This window comes from Oncorhynchus tshawytscha, linkage group LG16 (assembly GCF_018296145.1).
Source record: "Oncorhynchus tshawytscha isolate Ot180627B linkage group LG16, Otsh_v2.0, whole genome shotgun sequence".
Classification (NCBI taxonomy): Eukaryota; Metazoa; Chordata; class Actinopteri; order Salmoniformes; family Salmonidae; genus Oncorhynchus; species Oncorhynchus tshawytscha.
In genome coordinates, this window is record NC_056444.1 from 69380513 (window position 1) to 69403408 (window position 22896).

General features: G+C 42.2%; 2 protein-coding genes across 2 annotated transcripts in view; one reads left to right on the forward strand and one right to left on the reverse strand.

The window, feature by feature from the left end:
• Positions 1 to 203: 203 nt before the first annotated feature.
• On the reverse strand, positions 204 to 3960 carry LOC112216237 (nuclear envelope integral membrane protein 1). The gene is made up of 9 exons (XM_024376080.2): positions 3815 to 3960; positions 2944 to 3065; positions 2538 to 2757; positions 2370 to 2442; positions 2182 to 2275; positions 1865 to 1979; positions 1491 to 1716; positions 1204 to 1380; positions 204 to 926 (listed from the first exon to the last, which is right to left on the reverse strand). The coding sequence occupies exons 1-9, from the start codon at positions 3906 to 3908 to the stop codon at positions 749 to 751; spliced, it is 1299 nt and encodes a 432-aa protein (XP_024231848.1). The 5' UTR covers positions 3909 to 3960; the 3' UTR covers positions 204 to 748.
• Positions 3961 to 7642: 3682 nt separating this feature from the next.
• Positions 7643 to 22896, forward strand: part of LOC112216238 (CD63 antigen) — a 29127-nt gene continuing 13873 nt past the window's right edge. The window contains exons 1-2 of the mRNA XM_024376081.2: positions 7643 to 7773; positions 8945 to 9030. Coding sequence (XP_024231849.1) covers positions 8965 to 9030 — 66 coding nt within the window. The 5' untranslated portion in view covers positions 7643 to 7773; positions 8945 to 8964. The remainder of the gene's footprint in view (positions 7774 to 8944; positions 9031 to 22896) is intronic.

The following is a 22896-nucleotide window of genomic DNA, read 5'->3' on the forward strand; positions in this document are numbered from 1 at the left end:
ATAAGACCAAAGAAAGTATTTTTACACTAAAACACCTCCAAAATTGTGCCCTGGCAATTTACTAATGAGGAAAGATAACAAAATAATGTTCTGTCATTGCTCCCAGAAAATGAAATGCCAAACATTCTTAGTCTTCATAAACTTGCTCTTGCTGAGGAGTGTAACACAACAAAGCATGACCAATGACTTAGCATGCTGATTTGCAAGAATATTCTGATAGAACTTTTTTTTTTTTTTTTTTTAGAAAGACTAGCATGAAATGTGCATTGTCTAATTGACTCAATCAAAACACATACTGTACCCAAGCTTAGCTTTCTTAATGAAACCGAAAATCTAGTTTATCAATGTTAGCTAGCTAGCTACCTCATTAATCCTGCTTTGTAGTATACCCCTGTGGTCAAGTTTCTCATCTGAAATTAAAACTCTGAGATAAATCCAAACTTTATAAATATGCCCCTAACTCGAGGGAGTTCTCCACATTAATTAGATTTACATTTTCAGTTCAGTACATTGCACTCAGGGTCTGGCTTTAAGTGTCAATTTACAAAACTGGTGGTTGCCATCAGCAATCTACAGTAGGATCTATGCCTCAACTTGGATGCAAGACATTCTCACAGGCATACTAATCTCCTGGTGATTCATGAACACCTGTCTTCAGGTTGGAGGAGAGCTGTGAGGGTTAAAGGCCAGTCAGCACTTTGCGCCATCAACCTTGCTGCTACAGGGAAAAACACCCATCTATGCATCATCACAAGTCTCTGTCATTCCACCCAAGGTCTCCTCTTTTCAAACTGTTCACCATATTCTCATCATTGTCCTCATCCGTGTCAAAGAAATCATCCTCAAAGAAGGATCCATATTCCTGTGCATGCACAGAAACCTCATTTGATATCAGGTGAGGTGAGCCCTCCACAAAATCTGCAAACCTGTGGATCAGACAAAGCATTGTCTTTATTCCAAGGTACTGTACCACACTGACACACATTTTTAGTTAAAACAATGAATGGAAAAGAGACATTTATATGACTAGTTGACCTAAAAAGACAACCATCACCCACAGACCAGAAGCTAGCTTTTCGATCCAGCAGTAGCCAATGTACATTTGACTTGTTTAGAGCACAGACAACCAGGGGTTAATACCAGATCATTAAAAGCAGAATGAACATCATTAGTCAGTATTTCAATGCAACAACGGTCTGTCACCTTTTTGGGGACTGAAGTCGAGAGACTGTCTTCCAGGTGCTGAAATCTGGACTGCTGCAGTACTTTCTCAGCTCCTCCAGGGCATGTTGCGTCTCCTCCTCCCCCTGTTTCTGGAACTCTTCTTCAGTCAGCAGTCGACGAGGTTCTGGCTTCCAGCGTAGAGTTGGCTTGACCTTACTGCACAAGAGGATTGTACACTATAACAGCAGCAGACAACATGTCACTTGACACCAATACAGGAATGTACACATGTTACCTTAAGAGTAGTACTACAAACTAACACCTACTGCCATGCAAGAAGGAGCAATGAAACAGGGTACTCCAGGTTCTTAGAGCAGAATGTAGCAATGATGGTGGCCAACGCCACTTGCTGAACCTGGATACCAGCATAGATCAGCAGCAGGCCAAAAAACTGCAGCGTCCAGGACAGGATATTGATACTCCTCTCCTCCACAAGAGGGCCATGACGATAGCACACAGCAAAACTGATAAAACCAACCACTGCAGCATAGCCTAGGGCACACAGACAAACAATTCATGTAACTGTTCCTATTACAAACATGGAGCAATTGTTGTGAACTAATAACAGATGTTAAAAGTTTGAGAGGCAATGTAGTTCTTAGAGTTGGTTGTGATTGTGTTTAATACAATCAATATTTACCAAAAGCCACGTGCCAGTGTTCTTTCAGAATCAGCTGCAGGTTCCTGAACACAAGCTGGATGACGTAAACAGAGAAGGACCAGCCACCAACTATCACCACGTAAAATGGGCTTTTCTGAGAAAAGAAAAAGATGATATGGGTTGTGAAATCTAAACATATATTTGTATGACTCTCACACACATTATAGAAATCAGAAAGGTCACCAAAACATTAACTATCTGGGTACTCTGACTTGTTATTGCCTTGTTCAAATCAAACTGTTAGTAGTGGGTGTGATTAGCTATGAGACTTTGATATAGAAGTGTTGACTTCTTACCTTTGGCAAAAACCGTGCCACGATGAAGATGAGAATGATGAGGGAGGCAATCATACCTGTGCTCATGCCAGCAGAGTAATAGAATACCTGACTCCTGTTAGATAACAACAAAAAAACATAGCCAATATTATCTGGACCATGTCATTTATATAGAGGGGGTAAAATGTTAACACAATCCATTTAGTTACCTGCTGAGCGAGTCTGCAAAGATGAACAGCAGCACTCCAGCCAAGAATGTCACAAATAGGAAAATGTCGAACTCTGTGGGAGTGAAGCACAGACAGCAAAGATAACACAAAATTAATGGGTAATAGACATGTAACTAACAAAGCAACCCCACCTTTACCTTTACTTACTTCGTGTGGGCTTTACAGTGTATATTGCTGTAGGGTCGATGGGTTTGATCTTGAAGCAGGTCTTTGGGCTGAACAGGCTGATGCTGAGGGTGGTTTCATTGGTCTGCTCATGCATTAGGTACTGCACAAGACCCCAGACACTGAAATGTTCTAGCTCCTGCAGCTTCTCCTCATCCTCCACAACAGTTACCTTCAGCTGTTTTGAGCTCCATACTCGAACCTATCGGCAATACAACACAAGTATTAGCTACACCCAAATACACACATTACATCTTTCAAATAAGAGACTTATCATCAAACCCTGAGGTCCGATCTGTTTGTGCCATCATGCCAACCCTTTTGTCACTCTAGCAATGGACATGACAAGAGCACAAATAGACCTGGGAAGAGGAAATTGTTCTCTTGCCTGGATTCTTGTCCATGTTTCCTTCCAACCTGGGACAATGGGGTTGAGATAGCAGTAGTGATTTGACCCTGTTTTGGCAGACTCTTGGCCATCTTTGATATTGACTATGTTGATCTTACTTCCTGTGAAAATGATAAGATGTTAGGGTCAGCTTCGTGCATTTACTATCCAGCAAATCAAATTGTATTTGTCAAATGCACAGGATACAGCAGGTATAAGTAGTACAGTGAAATGCTTAACCAGCTAGCAAACTCTCCTTAACAATGCAGTAATATTAAATCACAAGTCAGCACGGACTGTATTCACCAGTAAAATTCTGTATGCTTCACACATCTGCTAGCAAGCCAACTAAAGCTGGACATTGGCTTTCATAGGACTGGACTTAGCTAGTTATCCAGCTAGTAGTAACTACTACTACTAGCAAGTGGTAACTAACGTTACTACTAGGTTATGTAACGTTAGTGAGCCACCAGAAATAAACCACGAACTATTTGGCTAACGAGGTTAGCTGACTAGCTAGAAAAGCAAGCTGACGTTGTGGAAAGTGAAGGGCGACACCAGCTGGCTAGCTAACTAGTTTCTGGTAACAGCTCAACTTTCAATTAATCTCTTAGAATTCAAATGTATTAGTTCATGTCTAATCACCTGGCTACTGACAGACTAGCTAACGTTAGCAGACTGGCTAGATAGTTCACCTGGGACAGTTAACGTTTGCTAGCTCAGTTCATATAAGCCTTGTTAATGCCTTGGGTCTCAAGAACAACAGTAACTACGCTAGCTGGCCTCATCGTAAACGAAAAGTTCGCCTCTCACATTTCATATTGGCTATCAAATTCCCCGAACAAAATGACCTAGCTAGAAACAACTCTACCTGAGGTTTGTTGCGTACTTAATATACAAAAAAGCACAATTATAAAAACTATTTCGGAGAGAGGTCCATTTTTCCATTTCAGGAATCCCGCCATGACAGACGACTATATAGAAATCACATGGTTCTTGTTACAACAACTAACCAATCACATAAGTAAACTGTTCCGATACGTTGAAGATGCGAAAATGGCATGGATGTTTATGAATTTGTAAAAAAAAAAGGAATGGGAAATAAGACATTATGGGGTATATTTTCTAATTATGATGAGTTTATTTGAAATAATTTCGGTAAATAAACCACACGTCTTTGTGTGAAATAAATACTTTAAAGAAATCTCGTATGCATCATAATCCAGAAATGACAACATTTCCGGTTGTCTCTTTCTGCCACAGGAGGCCCTCCCCGTAACATTAAAATAACCGCGGGAAAGCAATCCCCGGCAGGCGAGGCAAACAAAGGACAGTGTGTGCCGGTTTCCAATGGCAGTAGATGCAGCATCTAATAAGCGTGACTAACAAAAATTGAAAAATGTCTCCCTGAACAAAGGGGGATCAAAATAAAAGTAACAGTCAGTATCTGGTGTGGCCACCAGTTGCATTAAGTACTGCTCATGGACTGCACCAGAGTTGTCAGTTCTTGCTGTGAGATGTTACCCCACTCTTCCACCAAGGCACCTGCAAGTCATTGGACTAAGCCTAGCCCTCACCCTCCGATCCAACAGGTCCCAGATGTGCTGAATGGGATTGAGATCTGAGCTCTTGCCTGGCCAAGGCAGAACACTGACATTCCTGTCTTACAGGACACCATGCACAGAATGAGCAGTATGGCTGGTGGCATTGTCATGCTGGAGGTTCATATCAGGATGAGCCTGCAGGAAGGGTACCACATGAGGGAGGAGGATGTATTTCCTGTAACGCATAGCGTGGAGATTGCCTGCAATGACAACAAGCTCAGTCCGATGATGCTGTGACACACCGCCCCTGGACATGACGGACCCTCCACCTTCAAATCGATCCCACTCCAGAGTACAGGCCTCAGTGTAACGCTCATTCCTTCGACAATAAACGTGAATCCGATCATCACCCCTAGGTGAGACAAAACCGTGACTCGTCAGTGAAGAGCACTTTTTGCCAGTCCTGTCTGGTCTAGCGGCGGTGGGTTTATGCCCATAGGCGAACTTGTTGCCGGTGATGTCTGGTGAGGACCTGCCTTACAACAGTCTTACAAGCACTCAGTCCAGCCTCTCTCAGCCTATTGCGGACAGTCTGAGCACTGATGGAGGGATTGTGCGTTCCTGGTGTAACTCGGGCAGTTGTTGTTGCCATCCTGTACCTGTCCCACAGGTGTGATGTTGGGATGTTCTGATCCTGTGCAGGTGTTTTTACACATGGTCTGCCACTGCGAGGACGATCAGCTGTCCGCCCCATCTCCCTGTAGCTCTGTCTTAGGCGTCTCAAAGTACGGACATTGCAATTTATTGCCCTGGCCACATTTGCAGTCCCCATGCCTCCTTGCAGCATGCCTAAGGCACGTTCACGCAGATGAGCAGGGACCCTGGGCATCTTTCTTTTGGTGTTTTTCAAAGTCAGTAGAAATGCCTCTTTAGTGTCCAAAGTTTTCATAACTGTAACCTTAATTGCCTACCGTCTGTAAGCTGTTAGTGTCTTAACGACCGTTCCACAGGTGCACGTTCATTAATTGTTTATGGTTCATTGAACAAGCATGGGAATCAGTGTTTAAACCCTTTACAATGAAGATCTGTGAAGTTATTTGGATTTTACGAATTATCTTTGTAAGACAGAGTCCTAAAAAAGGGGCGAAGTTCATTCATACATTTTTTTTGCTGAGTTTACCACATCCCCGTTTGATGTTGTAAATTATCACATCACATAACATAAAGGCCTTTATTCACAGGCACTTCATTTTCTGCTCCTGTGCTGACCAGTTGGTCCCTCAACTCAGATGGTAACTACCACGGATTAGTCCTTTAATGTAGGCCTAAATGGTCGTCAATGAAAGACCATAGAGCTCGGTAGAGCTCACTCGTCCTAAAACCTGGAAATGAGTTACCTCTGGTTCGTTCAACCATCCCTATGGGGAAAATGAATGGGGAAAGAATAGGGTTTTGGGATGAACGCCAAAAGTAAGTCCAAACCAGGCTTAGGAGATCTCCTATGTTTTGTTCTATTAGATAATATCAGTCAGTTAACATGACCTTCATGAATGATGAAGCCTTTATGTGCTTTTTCAAAATGACATAAATGCTTAAAATTCACAGAAATTTACTATTGCTGATGGCGTTTATCTCATAGAACAAAACGTATAAGATCTCCTAAACCTGTTACCGCAGACCTTATTTTTCGCGTTGATCCAAAAACCTTACAAAAACGTAATTCATTTCTCTATAGACCTTGTCCAACGAACCATGGCGGAGTTAGTGCCTACAAAAAGATGCCATTAGCCTAGCGGTTAACTGCTTCCCTGGGCACGGATGATGTTGATTAAGGCAGCACCCCGCACCTCTCTGATTCAGGGGGGTTTGGTCAAATGTGGAAGACTGAATGCAGTTGTGCAACTAACTAGGTATTCCCTTTTAGGATTGAAACATTTATTATATGTACACTTTGATTCTTGAAGAATATAGCTTATAAATTTCTCATGAGCTTAGTTCAACTGTTTATATTGGTGGCAAATCTGATGACCGAATGGTAAAGAACATCTCGTCGCTCGAGAGCTCCCTTACCTGCCGAACTATAAATTATGTCTCTGTAATCTAGCATGGGTAGGATGGTCATCTGAATCAGGGTTAGTTTGGCAGCTGGGGTGAAAGAGGAGCGATTACGATAGAGGAAACCAAGTCTAAATGTAACTTTAGCCTGTAGCTTTGATATGTGCTGAGAGAAGGACAGTGTACCATCTAGCCATACTCCCAACTACTTGTATGAGGTAACTACCTCAACCTCTAAACCCTCAGAGGTAATAATCACACCTGTGGGGAGAGGGGAATTCTTCTTACCAAACCACATAACCTTTGTTTTGGAGGTGTTCAGAACAAGGTCAAGGGTAGCTTGTTGGAAAGCTCTGTTGTAAAAGCATTTAAAACAAAATCTGGGGAGGGGCCAGCTGAGTATAAGACTATCATCTGCATATAAATGGGTGAGAGAGCTTCCTACTGCCTGAGCTATAGGAAGTCCCATTGCTTTAGGACTTGGTCAGGTGGTTTAAGCATGTCCTAGTTTAGGTCACCTAGCAGGACAAATTCAGACTTAGTGTAAGGGGCCAGGAGAGAGCTTAGGGCAGGTAGGGTACAGGCGGGTGCTGATGGAGGACGATAGCACCCAGCAACAGTCAAATATCTATTCGAAATTTTAATATTTAAAACCAGCAAATCAAATTGTTTGGGGACAGACTTGGTGGAGACAACCGAGCACTGAAGGTGATCCTTGGTAAAGATTGCCACTCCCCAACCTTTGGAAGATATGTCTTGCTAAAAAAGGTTATAACAAGAAAAGGTTAACATCAGTTTTCAAAACACTCTTCCTTACCCACGTCGCAGTAATGATCATATATCATATATGCATAGTCAATTTAACTATACATTAATGTACATGCTACCTAAATTGGGCCGACCAATAAGTGCTCCCGCACATTGAACTAAAATAAATATTTCAGATATCTGCATCTGAAATAAATAGTGCTTCACCTTGAAAGAGTACAGGCTCCGCTCAACTGATAACTGCTAATGTGTGTTGGTGTACTGTAGATGAAAGTGAATCTTGGCTTGTGTTGACTTCTCGGTCATTTTCCATGATCATGTTAACGATTGCTGGATCAGACGTAGAGAGGGAGGGGCTTATAAAACGGAGAATTGCGTCGCTTACTTCACCAGTTTGTTTCCAAATTTCAACCATCGCCTCGAATTACTTTGACGCCTCTATTATTTTCTTGTTGGGAAAAAGGTAAATAGTACTCCTATTTAATCCATATATTGTTTTGGTTAACGTTGTAGGCTATAGTCATTATGAAATTAAATTTGAAAAAGAAGGTACGAGAGATAAATAGAGGTTCGTTTTGAGAATGCGCAATCGACACGTTGAACTAAGATTGAAGCCTAATATAATAACCTTCTGTCTTTACGGTTACTTAGTAGTAATGGAATTTAGCTACAAAAACTGTACAACAAAACTATTGTTGTAGCCAAATTTGATAACTTCGTATCCTCTGCCCCGTTGTGTGGTTGGTGGTTCACTGCTGTGGCGAGCAATGGATGTCGCAGTCTTGTAAAGTAAACTTTCAGTCAAAATGCTATAAGGCTTCTCACATAGTAATCGTTCCAATATCTATTGTTTTTTCCCCATTGTTATTTTGTGTCCATTTGTCATATTAATTAATAGCAGGCCTACATAGCTAATGCAGATAATTAGATGTGAATTGAACTAATCTGAAACAGGAAAGCAAAAAAAAAACAATGTTTTTATGAACCTGTCACGCACTATTAGAACCAACATTATTTTTATGAACCATAGCCTACATTACAGACCATTCTGGATGCTAATCGAGCACAAAACAGGGGATTTTTTTCATGTTGCCTAATGAAATCCAATGAGATTACATTTACCCCAGATTTGAACGCATATAGTGTTGCACACTAAACTCTTGAAACAAATGTGGTTTTATGGTGTAATGTTAATCTGATGTGGAAAAAGGCCTTTCACTGTCAGCAAGCCTGTGATTCTCAACTGTTGATCAGACATCACACCCTTGTGAATTTATGAGTAATATTTTACTGGACAGTTTCTATATGTTCTTATGTGTGTTGACTCACTTTTGCCTTAGGTGACAATTAAAATGTTCCCCCACACATCAACTGATTCCTTTCATTGACACTCTTTAAAAAATGTTTTTACATCAACTGATTACTGGCCTACCCGTCAATATTTTCCTTTCATTCGTACATATTCTCAGCATACCATGCCAGTTTTCTGTCACCATTGACACAATAAAATGTGAGCCGAGCTAAACACACTAGGCCTAGACGATGCAGCGATAACCTGAAACTATATCACACTATTTGTAATAAAGTTATTTAATGTCTCTGGTTCAAATGGATTTTTCTTTGTGTTGATCCAGGGACTTGATACGGACTAACCATGGGTGTCGAGGGGGGAATGAAATGTGTGAAGTACCTACTCTTCTTTTTCAACTTCATCTTCTGGGTGAGTAATGCAGATGGCAGTTTGGAATCCCGACTGGCTAGGATGTGCTGCTTCTGTCCTGTGACGTCTGTTAAGTGTTAACTTGTGGCTCTAATACAGCTCAGCATCTGGATTGATTGTGAAATGCCTCTGACACTTGGTTAACCCATCTCATGAGTAATTCAGGGAGTTCAGTTCCTCAAACTGCTGCAGAACAATTCCATGGTTACGTAATTACGCTGAGATCAGATTTGTCAATGAAAAATGTATACCAAACAAAACCCCTGGATTTCAGAGTTTAACAAACCAAAGAACTCTATGCACTTGGACTACTTTTAATAATTTCCACTGAACATTTTTACAAAAACACATTTACAGGAAGAACTGTACAGATACCAAATCTTTGTAACAGCATAAAACTGAGGGAGATTTGACTAATTCTGAAAGTTGATGGGGCCATCAACCATCGATTTGAATTAAGATGGTGATTAATATTGACTGCTATTGATGTAAGATATTACTAGGTCTTTCAGAGTTTATTCAGAAGATAACAGCTCTATAAATATTATTTTGTGGTGCACGACTCTAGTTACATTTACATGATTAGCTCAATCAGGTAATATTAAGTGGTTAGATTCACAAGAAGTTAATCTTTAATCCTATGTAAAATATGTTTTGTTTTCTGAATTTTTATAATGAGTATTTCTGTATTTGAATTTGGCGCTCTGCAATCTCACTGGATGTTGGCCAGCTAGCGTCCCACATACCCTAGAGAGGCTAATGATGGTGTTGGAGTCGTGTTTGGCCACGCAGTTGTGGTGAATGGAGTACAGGAGGGGACTAAGTACACCACTGAGGGGCCCCCGTGTTGAGGATCAGCATGGCAGATGTGTTGTTGCCAACCCTTACCAGCTGGGGCTGGCCCATCAGGATTCCAGGATCCAGTTGCAGAGGGAGGTGTTTAGTCCCAGGGTCCTTAGCTTAGTGATGAGCTATGTGGTGTAGTCAATGAACAGTATTCTCACATAGGTGTTCCTTATGTCCAGTGAGACTGCGTCATCTGTGGATCTGTTGGGGCGGTATGGGAATTGGAGTGGGTCTAGGGTATACGGGAGGATGCATTTATCAGCCTTTCAAAACACTTCATGGCTACCAACGTAAGTGCTATGGGGCCGTAATAATTTAGGCAGGTTACATTTGCTTCCTTGGCCACAGGGATTATGGTGGTCTGCTTGAAACATGTAGATTTTACAGACTCTGTCAGGGAGAGGTTGAAAATGTCAGTGAAGACATTTGCCAGTTGGTCCGCGCATGCTTTGAGTACACGTCCTGGTAATCTGGCTTTGTGCTTGACTTTAAAAAAAAAAAAAAAAAATGTTGATAGTCAGTTTTACTAGGGTAAGTTTGGCGGCGTGAGTGAAGGAGGCTTTGTTACGGAATAGAAAGCCGACTCTTGACTTGATTGGAGATGTTTGATATGAGTCTGGAAGGAGAGTTTAGTCTAGCCAGACACCTAGGTACTTATAGATGTCCACATATTCAAGGTCGGAACCAACCAGGGTGGTGATGCTGGTCAGGCGTGCGGGTGCAGGCAGCGAACGGTTGAAAAGCATGCATTTGGTTTTACTAGCGTTTAAGAGCAGTTGGAGGCCACAAGGAGTGTTGTATGGCATTGAAGCTGGTTTGGAGGTTAGATAGTACAGTGTCCAAGGACGGGCCGGAAGTATATAGAATGGTGTCGTCTGCGTAGAGGTGGATCAGGGAATCTCCCGCAGCAAGAGCAACATCATTGATATATATATATATATATATATATACAGAGAAAAGAGTCGGCCCGAGGATTGAACCCTGTGGCACCCCCATAGACTGCCAGAGGACCGGACAGCATGCCCTCTGATTTGACACACTGAACTCTGTCTGCAAAGTAATTGGTGAACCAGGCAAGGCAGTCATCTGAAAAACCGAGGCTACTGAGTCTGTCGATAAGAATATGGTGATTGACAGAGTCGAAAGCCTTGGCAAGGTCGATGAAGACTGCTGCACAGTACTGTCTTTTATCGATGGCGGTTATGATATCGTTTAGTACCTTGAGCGTGGCTGAGGTGCACCCGTGACCGGCTCGGAAACCAGATTGCACAGCGGAGAAGGTACGGTGGGATTCGAGATGTTCAGTGACCTGTTTGTTGACTTGGCTTTCGAAGACCTTCGATAGGCAGGGCAGGATGGATATAGGTCTGTAACAGTTTGGGTCCAGGGTGTCTCCCCCTTTTGAAGAGGGGGATGACTGCGGCAGCTTTCCAATCCTTGGGGATCTCAGACGATATGAAAGAGCGGTTGAACAGGCTGGTAATAGGGGTTGCGACAATGGCGGCGGATAGTTTCAGAAATAGAGGATCCAGATTGTCAAGCCCAGCTGATTTGTACGGGTCCAGGTTTTGCAGCTCTTTCAGAACATCTGCTATCTGGATTTGGGTAAAGGAGAACCTGGAGAGGCTTGGGCGAGTAGCTGCGGGAGGGGCGGAGCTGTTGGCCGAGGTTGGAGTAGCCAGGCGGAAGGCATGGCCAGCCGTTGAGAAATGCTTATTGAAGTTTTCGATAATCATGGATTTATCAGTGGTGACAGTGTTACCTAGCCTCAGTGCAGTGGGCAGCTGGGAGGAGGTGCTCTTGTTCTCCATGGACTTCAGTGTCCCAGAACTTTTTGGAGTTTGAGCTACAGGATGCAAATTTCTGCCTGAAGAAGCTGGCCTTAGCTTTCCTGACTGACTGCGTGTATTGGTTCCTGACTTCCCTGAACAGTTGCATATCGCGGGGACTATTCAATGCTATTGCAGTCCGCCACAGGATGTTTTTGTGCTGGTCGAGGGCAGTCAGGTCTAGGGTGAACCAAGGACTGTATCTGTTCTTAGTTCTGCATTTTTTGAACGGAGCATGCTTATCTAAAATGGTGAGGAAGTTACTTTTAAAGAATGACCAGGCATCCTCAACTGACGGGATGAGGTCAATGTCCTTCCAGGATACCCGGGCCAGGTCGATTAGAAAGGCCTGCTCACAGAAGTGTTTTAGGGAGCGTTTGACAGTGATGAGGGGTGGTCGTTTGACTGCGGCTCCGTAGCGGATACAGGCAATGAGGCAGTGATCGCTGAGATCCTGGTTGAAGACAGCGGAGGTGTATTTGGAGGGCCAGTTGGTCAGGATGATGTCTATGAGGGTGCCCTTGTTTACAGATTTAGGGTTGTACCTGGTGGGTTCCTTGATGATTTGTGAGATTGAGGGCATCTTGCTTAGATTGTAGGACTGCAGGGGTGTTAAGCATATCCCAGTTTAGGTCACCTAACAGAACAAACTCTGAAGCTAGATGGGGGGGTGGGGGTGATTTAATTCACAAATTGTGTCCAGGGCACAGCTGGGAGCTGAGGGGGTCGGTAGCAGGCGGCAACAGTGAAAGACTTATTTCTGGAAAGAGTCATTTTCAAAATTAGTAGTTCGAACTGTTTGGGTATGGACCTGGAAAGTATGACATTACTTTGCAGGCTATCTCTGCAGTAGACTGCAACTCCTCCCCCTTTGGCAGTTCTATCGTGACGGAAAATGTTATAGTTGGGTATGGAAATCTCAGAATTTTTGGTGGCCTTCCTGAGCCAGGATTCAGACACGGCAAGGACATCAGGGTTAGCAGAGTGTGCTAAAGCAGTGAGTAAAACAAACTTAGGGAGGAGGCTTCTGATGTTGACATGCATGAAACCAAGGCTTTTTCGATTACAGAAGTCAACAAATGAGGGTGCCTGGGGACATGCAGGGCCTGGGTTTACCTCCACATCACCCGCGGAACAGAGGAGGAGTAGAATGAGGGTGCGGCTAAAGGCTATCAAAACTGGTCGCCTAGAGCGTTGGGGACAGAGAATAAAAGGAGCAGATTTCTGGGCATGGTAGAATATATTCAGGGCATAATGCGCAAACGGGTATGATGGGGTGCGGAGGTAAGCCCAGGCACTGGGTGATGATGAGAGAGGTTGTATCACTGGACATGCTGGTTGTAATGGGTGAGGTCACTGCATGTGTGGGAGGTGGGACAAAGGAGGTATCAGGGGTATGAAGGGTGGAACTAGGGGCTCCATTGTAAACTAAAACAATGATAACTAACCTGAAAAACAGTATACAAGGCATGTTGACATTTGAGAGAGACATACAGCGAGGCATACAGTAATCACAGGTGTTGAATTGGGAGAGCTAGCTAAAACAGTAGCTAAAACAGTAGGTGAGACAACAACCGCTAATCAGCTAGCACAACAACCGCAGGTAAAATGGCGTTGACTAGGCAAGGAGGGTCGGAATAACTACACACAGGACCTGAGTGCGGCTGGGGCCGACAGATAAAACATAAACAAACAGATTGGAGTACCGTGATTAATGGACAGTCCAGCATGCATCCGCTATGTAGCCAAGTGATCAGTGTCCAGGGGCAGCGGTGGATGGGGCAGGGAAGCTAGACTGGCGAGTATTATCCAGGTAAAAAAAAACTGGCTGGCTGTGCAGAAGGTAAAAGGTAAAAGCCGCTAGCAGTGGCTAACAATTACTAAATAGCTTGTAGCTAGTTAGCTGGTTAGCTTCTGGAGGTTCTTGAGTGTGTTCTAAAAATTAAAAATAATAGCGATTACGTATCACATTGGGTGGGGCAGGTTACCGGAAGGTATAAAAAAATCGAAAAGAGATTGAAAGTAAATATGGGTCCAGTGAGTGGTTGGGACGCGGCGATTCAGACGGTTAGCAGGCCTGTGCTAACAAGCTAACAGTTAGCGGGCCGGGGCTAAACAAGGTAGCAGTTAGCGGGCCGGGGCTAAACAAGGTAGCAGTTAGCGGGCCGGGGCTAAACAAGGTAGCAGTTAGCGGGCCGAATTAGCAAGCAAGGAGATGGCAAGGGCTAGAAAGTTAGCCTTTGGGGGACGTCGCGATGGGGTGAGTCTGTTTATGCCTCTTCATGCGGTGACATCGATAGACCGGTCGTGGGTCCGGATATTGTAGCCCAGGAGTATGCTTCGGTGGTAGCACAGGATCTCTGGCCGGGATAGCTTCAAGCTAAGTGGGTGGAAACGCTAGCCAGGAGTAATCATCCGGGGTTGCGGGTAGCTAGTTAGCTAGTTGTGAAGATCCAGCTGAAAATGTTCCGTTTGCGGTGGGAATCCGGTGGGAATCCGGGGATAAAAAATAATAGGTCCGTTATGCTCTGGTTAGAGTCGCATTGTTCGAACTGGCGAGAGCTTTCCGAGCTAAAGGTTAGCTGATGACCGGTTAGCGGAAGACCGCTAGCAATGGTTTGCTGATAGCTGGTAGTTAGCTGGCTAGCTTCAGTTGAGGGGGGTTCCGGATCCGAAGTAAATATAAAAACTTTAGGAAAAAAGCAGATCCGCGCTACATTGGGTGAGGCGAGTTGCAGGAGAGTATTTAGAAGTCGAGGTTTAGCAAAATGTTTGAAAAGATATGCGAAGAAAAATATGTTCAAAAAAACGATATATAACAAGGGACACGACAAGACGTCTGACTGCTACGCCATCTTGGATGGTTCGTCTGAGGGCATAGTGGGATTTCTTATAAGCGTCCGGATTAGTGTCCGGCTCCTTGAAAGTGGCAGCTTTTGCCTTTAGCTCGATGCGGATGTTACCTGTAATCCATGGCTTCTGGTTGGAATATGTACGTACAGTCACTGTGGGGACGATGTCATTGATGCATTTATTGATGAAGTCGATGACTGAGGTGGTACTCAACCAACTCGAAGGCCATAAGCAAACAAGAAAAGTGGCACTCCTATGCAGGTATACTTAAATCAGTTACCAGCATGTCACATGTGCAACCAGAGGGGGAAAAAACAACCATCTTTTCTCCACACATGCATACAAAGCTCTCCCCTGCAAATCGGACTATAATTCTATCCTCCTGATTCATGCTTACAAGCGAAAACTAAAGTAGGAAGTACCAGTGACACTGGTAAGTGGTCAGATGACGCAGATGAAACCGGACTGTTTTGCTAGCACAGACTGGATGGAGTAAGTTGCGGAATTCGTCCAATGGCGTTGAGGTACTCCTTATGACCTTATCGAGTTGGTTGAGTGCGGTCTTAGTGCCAGCATCGGGCTGTGGTGGTAAATAGAAGGCTACGAATAATATAGATAGTGTCGTCTACAGCTTACCATAATGTACTCTACCTCAGGCGAGCAATACCCTGAGACTTCTTTAATATTAGACATCGCGCACCAGCTGTTATTGACAAACCCCCACCCCTCGGTTTACCAGACGTAGCTTCTCTGTTCTGCCGGTGCATGGAAAATCCCGCCAGCTCTGTGTTGTCGTTCAGCAACGACTCGGTGAAACATAAGATATTGCTGTTTTTAATGCCCCCTTGGTAGGATAATTGTAATACATTTTATTTTCCAATGATTGCTTGTTAGCCATTTAGAACGGATGGCAGTGGGAGTTTACTCGCTCTCCTACGGATTCTTAGAAGGCAAATGATGGGGATTTGGACCTGTTCCCGGGAAGGCAGTATATCCTTCTCGTTGGATTTGTTAAAGGAAAAAGCATATTCCAGTTTGTGGTGAGTAATCGCTGTTCTGATGTCCAGAGGTTATTTACGGTCATAAGAGACGGTAGCAGCAACATTATGTTCAAAATAATATAATATAATAATAATTGTAACGCAAAAAAAACAACCAACAAAATAGTAGTTGGTTAGGAACATGTAAAACGTCAGCCAACCTATTCGGCACCATCTTAAAACCAGCATAACAAGATTCGGATATGGACCTCTGCCAAGAGAAGCATATCTGGAATCAATATAGCTTAATCTATTGAATGTGCTGAGAACACATGCAATGTATTTACCACCATGCAACATCCTATTTTCACTCTTCATATCTCAGGATATTGAACAAGTCCATATCCTGCCATAGGAAATGTCCATGTGTGATATTCGGAGTAATCCCAATATCATGTGTGTAAAAGAGAAATGGGGTGTGGTGGGGAGGAGAGAGAATCAGAGGCTAAAAGTGGAGTCTGAGTCTTGTGACCATTTCAGTGTTATGACAATATCATGTGACTTGTTCACTGATACAAAGCGTTCGTGTGAAAAGTTAAGATCGCTGGTCTAATCCCTTACTGTGTAGATTTCCAGACTAATTCTGGGTCTTCTCTCTTCTTGAGAGAACATAGTCAATGGTAGGCTTCGACGGGGCCTCCTATGGTAGGTACACCTATAGCTCATCTACTTTATCACTGACCTCAACCCAGAGTCTCTTAGGGGTGTCAGTGGACTGACTGAATTGAATGCTCTATCAGAACATAGCAAAATCACACTACTACTTGAACAGAGCTCTGCTCAATCATGCAGCATCAACGCCAAATGAACTGAATAATATTAAGAAATGCTATAGATGGAAGAAAAGTAATGTGGAAATCTACCAAACAACATTCAATCCATTCAAGACAATTTCCTGAGCAAAATATTTCACTGTAATAGGCAAGGTAGAAACTTGGCAGTAGAAAACCTAAACAGTATATTTGACCTCTCAGCTTCCATCTCAAATCTAAAAATCTCAAATAGAAAACGGAAGAAAATTAACAAGGATGAAGAATGGAAAAACCTAAGAAAGCAATTGAGAAACCTATCCAACCAAAAACAGGGAGACAGAACCTGAGCCTACTTCTTAACTATGGTCAATCACTAAAACAATACAGAAATACAGTACGGAAAAGAAGGAACCGCACGTCAGAAATCAGCTCAATGTAATTGAAAAATTCATAGACTCTAACCACTTCTGGGAAAATTGGAAAACATTTATCTATCCAAAATGGAGGTGTATGGATAAACCACTTCTCCAATCTTTGTGGCTCTATAACCAAAGAACAGCAAAAACGTATACATGATCAAATACAAATCTTAGAATCAACTACAGTTGAAGTCAGAAGTTTATATACACCTTTGCCAAATACATTTAACTTTTTATGGCTGCAGGGGCAGTCTTGAGTAGCTTGGATGAGAAGTGCCCATATCAAATGGCCTGCTCCTCAGTCATAGTTGCTAATATTTGCATATTAGTATTGGATAGAAAACACTCTGAAGTTTCTAAAACTGTTTGAATGATGTCTGTGAGCATAACAACTCATATTGGCAGGCATAATCCTGAGTTGAAATCAAAACAGGAATTCAGAAATCTGAGCTTGTATGTATTCACCAGAGTCCCCAATGAAATCCCCTTGATATGAATGATGTTGCACTGCCTAGGGGTTCCACTAGATGTCAACCATAAATATTAATTATAATGAGGCTTCTATGTTGTTGTGGGAGTGAATGAGAGCAGAATATATCAGATGTCCATCAAGCAGCCATTTTGTGATCGCATTTTTTCCTCATGGTAGTCACTTGCGTTCCATTGCTCACGGAGACAAGAAGGAATACTCCGGGTGGAACTTTATTGAAGCTATATGTTAAACAGCCTAATGATTGATTCTGTACTTAGTTTGAAATGTTTCTTTGACCGGTAATATCACTTTTAGAAGTTTTTGTCCAATATAACGCTGAACAGAAGGTATTTGGACATATAAAGGAAATTTTCGAACAAAATAAACATTTATTGTGGACCTGGGATTCCTGGAGTGCTTTCTGATATAGATCATCAAAGGTAAGGGAATATTTAACATGTAATTTCTTGTTTATGTTGACGCCATCTTTGTGGTGTTTTTACTTTTGAGTGCGGTCTCAGATTATTGCATGCGTTTCTTTTTCCGTAAAGCTTTTTGAAATCTGACACAGCGGTTGCATTAAACTCAGTTTTTCACAATTCCTGACATTTAATCCTAGTAAACATTACCTGTCTTGGGTCAGTTAGGATCACCACTTTTTTTTATTTTAAGATGTGAAATGTCAGAATAATAAGAGTTTTTATTTGATTTCTTTAATCACATTCCCAGTAGGTCAGAAGTTTACATGCACTCAAATAGTATTTGGTAACATTGCGTTTAAATTGTTTAATTTGGGTCAAATGTTTCAGGTAGCCTTCCACAAGCTTCCCATAATAAGTTGGGAATTTTGGCCCATTCCTCCTGACCGAGCTGGTGTAACTGAGTCAGGTTTGTAGGCCTCCTTGCTCGCACATGCTTTTTCAGTTCTGTCCACAGATTTTCTGGTTGAAATATGGTTGAGGTCAGGGCTTTGTGATGCCCACTCCAATACCTTGACTTTGTTGTCCTTAAGCCATTTTGCCACAACTTAGGAAGTATGCTTGGGGATCATTGTCCATTTGGAAGACCCATTTGCGACCAAGCTTTAACTTCCTGACTGATGTCTTGAGATGTTGCTTCAATATATCATGTGATTTTCCTGCCTCATGATGCCATCAATTCTGTGCAGTGCACCAGTCCCTCCTGCAGCAAAGCACCCCCACAGGCTTGCAAGCCTCCCCCTTTTTCCTCCAAACATAACGATCGTCATTATGGCCAAACAGTTCTATGTTTGTTTCATCAGACCAGAGGACATTTCTCCAAAAAGTACGGTCTTTATCCCCAAGTGTAGTTGCAAACCGTAGTCTGGCTTTTTTATGGTGGTTTTGGAACAGAGGCTTCATCCTTGCTGAGCGGCCTTTCAGGTTGTCGATATAGGACTCGTTTTACTGTGGATATAGATACTTTTGTACCTGTTTCCTCCAGCATCTTCACAGGGTCTTTTTGCTGTTCTGGGATTGATTTGCTCCTTTCGCACCAAAGTACGTTCATCTCTAGGTGACAATGTGTCTCCTTGCTGAGCGGTATAACGTCTTCGTGGTCTCATGGTGTTTACATTTACGTACTATTGTTTGTACAAATGAACGTGGTACCTTCAGGCGTTTGGAAGTTGCTCCCAAGGATGAACCAGACTTGTGGAGGTCTACTTTTTTTGTGGCAGTCTACGTCAAAAAAGATTTCTGAGGTCTTGGTTGATTTTCTTTTGAATTTCCAATGATGTCAAGCAAAGAGGCACTGAGTTTGAAGGTAGGCCTTGAAATACATCCACAGGTACACCTCCAATTGACTCAGGCTAATTGACATCATTTATCAGAAGCTTCTGAAGCCATGACAATTTTCTGGAATTTTCCAAGCGGTTTATAGGCACAGTCAACTCTGTATGTAAACTTCTGACCCACTGGAATTGTGATACAGTGAAATAAACTGTCAACAATTTTTGGAAAAATTACTTGTCATGCACGAAGTAGATGTCCTTAACCGACTTGCCAAAACTATAGTTTGTTAACTTCTTATGGCTACCATCCCGTTAACGGGATAATTGTCATCAACAACCGCTGAATTGCGTAGCGCCACATTCAAATAATATTACTACAAATATTTATATTCATGAAATCACAAGTGTAATATAGCAAAACACAGCTTAGCCTTTTGTTAATCCACCTGTCGTGTCAGATTTTGAAAAAATGCTTTACAGCGAAAGCAATCAAAGCGTTTGTGTAAATTTATCGATCGCTCAACAAAACATTATGTACACCTAGCATCAAGTAGCTTGGTCACAAATCAAAAAAGCAATCTAATTAATCGTTACCCTTTGATCTTCGGATGTTTTCACTCACGAGACTCCCAGTTACACAAATGTTCCAAAAATATAATTTTTCATATCCAAAATAACGCGCCAAACAAACGGAGGTATGTTCAGAAATCCACAGGAAAGAGCGGCCACAACAGACAAATTCCAAATGGTATGTATCCGTAATGTCCACTTTTTTTTTGTAACAGTATTTTTATTGGAATTTCACAATTTTCACCCATATTAAGAGATACAACAAGAGACAAAGCACACAGAACAAAAACAAGAAACAGCACCCACTTACGCATATATATATACATACACGCACACACATACACACCCATACATACGTACACCATTTTCCTCTTCCCGCTCGGTGCTTCTCTCACCCCATCACCATCATTTGCGTCTCTCAATACATACATTTTAAACAAACTTACAAACAGAAATTAAACAAAAAAGCTCAGTTTAAACCAAGCGGTTAGGTTCCACACATGGAACGCAATGTGTAGTTCTGAAATACATAGATCCCCGCCATTCTAAGAGAATCCTTGCAGCATAATAGCTGATACCTCAGGTTCTAGGTAATTTAGATAAGGTTCCCATACTTTGTAGAACTGGTCTGTTTTAGAATGCAATGTACATGTCATATTCCAGAGGCACCCATTCAAATAGTATTTTATGCCAATCTTTAATAGAAGGAACCTTATCACTAATCCACTGTAAAAGGATGTTTTTCCTCGCTGCGAAGGTAAGGATGTTGTAAAGCCTCCTTTTACAGACAGAAGTAACATGCGTACTAGGGAGACCTAACAGTAAAGAAACTGGGTCCAATTCTAGATCAACCCCTAGGATCTTTTCAATTTCTTGCAAAACACCAGACCAGTATCTTTGTATTTTGGTACATGACCATAAACAATGTGTTAGGGTGCCTGTATCAGTTTTGCATTTAAGACACCGAGGGGAAGAGGAAGTGGGGCTAAAAGCATGTCTGCGATTTGAAGATGTATGCAATCTGTGTATTATTCTTAATTGGATTGCTCTAGTACGGTTACATATAGATATTGTTTTTGCATATCTCCAAATGTCCTCCCACATCTCTTCGTCAATAGTAACAGACAATTCTTTCTCCCACACTTGTTTCACCCTCTGTGTGTTGACAGCAGAAAAGGACCTTAAAGTATCATAAAACAGACTTCAAGACATTTTCCTTTGTGGGAAAAAAAGCATTCTTTCAATGACACACATCAGAGTTACCAATTAAGGTGGTGCTCTTCAGAATATAATGTCTTACTTGTAGGAAGTGGAAAAAGTCCTGCTTTGGGAGTCGATATTTCTCGACCATCTGCTCAAATGACGACAAAATCTTATCAGCAAATAAGTCATTTAGCCTGCGTATGCCCTTATTAAGCCATAAGTTAAAGCCAGCAATCCTGGACTGAAATCTGGGTTGTTAAGAATTGGGGTAAGAGCAGAGGTTAGTTTGGACCTTCCCAGGAAGCGTTGACCTCCATACTGACCTCCATACTTTGAGTGTGTTAAGTGTAACGGGATTATTGCAGTGATCTTCTACAGACTTGAAACTTCTGAAAAATAACAGATCCTGTAAGGGGTATTTTGAAAGAGAAGTCTCAATGTCTAACCAAATAGAGGAGTCATCATTTGTGATCCAGTCAGAAATATAACAAAGGTGGGCACACCATTGATAGAACCTGATATTGGGCAGGTCCAAGCCGCCCATAGAACTTGGCAGCTGCAATATTGCCATCTTAAGTCTTGGCTTGCGTTTACTCCATATAAAGGAACTTAGCCATCCATTTACATCCTTTATTACCTTTATTGGAGAGTAATACTGGGATCATTTGGATTGGGTAAAGTAGTCTAGGTAAAACGTTCATTTTCAAGAGGGATATTCTACCCAACCAAGAAATCGGGAGAGTTCCAGCGCTCCAGATCCTGTCTTATTGTATCAAAATGGGAACAAAATTGGCTTTGTACATTAGCTGGAATTTAGGAGTTACAAATATACCCAGATACATGAAACCTGAGGGAGACCATCTAAAAGGGAAGGGGGGAGAAGTATTAGGTACAGAGTGTAGGCTACCAAGTGGCATAGCCTCTGACTTAGTAAGGTTAATCTTGTAGCCTGAGAATTCGCTGAATAATTCAATAATATTAATAAGATGTAATTGAAGTCTCGGGACTAGAGATGAATATCAGGACATCCTCAGCATACAAGCTTATTTTATGGTGAACATCACCAATGAGCAGCCCCTGTATAGCAGGCGTTACCCTGATGGCCTCGAGTGCAAAGAGGAAAGGGGGGGGGGATAAAGGACAGCCCTGTCTGGTACCTCTGTGTATAGAGAAGCTATTTGACCGTAGCCCATTAGTAAGGACAGCAGCCTGAGGATCATCATATAAAACTTTCACCCATTTTATAAAGTTGTCCCCCAGACCAAATTTATTTAGAGCAAATAATAGGTAAGACCACTCCACACGATCAAATGCTTTCTCGGCATCTAGGGAGAGCACAAGACCATCCACAGCACTTTGTTGGTAGGCTTGAATTACATTAAGAAGCCGCCTGACGTTGTTGCATGACTTATGGCCCCTAATGAAGCCAGTTTGGTCTCCTTTCACAATTAATTATTGGCAGTGAGTCCTCTAATCTTGTGGCTAGAATTTTAGAAGGCAATTTTCTATCCACATTCAGAAGGGAAATTGGTCTGTACGAGGAACAAGACTCTGGACATTTTCCCTTTTTGAGAATAAGTGAAATGTTGGCTTCTCTCAGCGTTTGAGGGAGTTGGTCATTTGAAAATGAGTGGTTAAACATATCACGCAATGGCTCAAGGATCAGGCCATGGAACTCTTTATAGAACTCACTACAAAACCCGTCTGGTCCTGGGGCCTTACCATTTTGCAGATTCTTAATTGCGAACATTATCTCTTCCTTGGTAATAGGGGCATTAAGGAGGGACCTCTGCTCTTTGGAGATAGTAGGGAGCTCAATCTTACAAAAGAAGTTCTCCATTAATTTGGGTGCATCCTTTGGCAGTTCTGAGGCATAAAGGTTTGTATAAAATGTCTTAAATGAGTCACTTATCAATTTATTTTCATATAAATGATTACCATCAGAATCAGTAATAGTAGCAATTGACTGAGAGTCAGCCCTCTTTTTAGCTAGGTATGCCAAGTACTTTCCTGGCTTATCGCCATGTTCATATAGCTTTTGCCTGACAAATCTCATTTTCTTTTCAGCGTCCTGTGTTAGGAGAGAGTCTAACGTTGATCTAATGACTGATATTTCCTTTAATAGGGCA

Bases quoted from the DNA above. Each gene is read 5' to 3' on its own strand.
- LOC112216237 (XM_024376080.2), bottom strand. From the start codon at position 3,908: ATGGCGGGATTCCTGAAATGGAAAAATGGACCTCTCTCCGAAATAGTT. The intron at 1,980-2,181 runs GTAAGAAGTCAA...TTCTTTTCTCAG, and splicing joins TGGCACGGTTTTTGCCAAAG to AAAAGCCCATTTTACGTGGT. The intron at 927-1,203 runs GTGACAGACCGT...TCTGATCCACAG, and splicing joins CGACTTCAGTCCCCAAAAAG to GTTTGCAGATTTTGTGGAGG.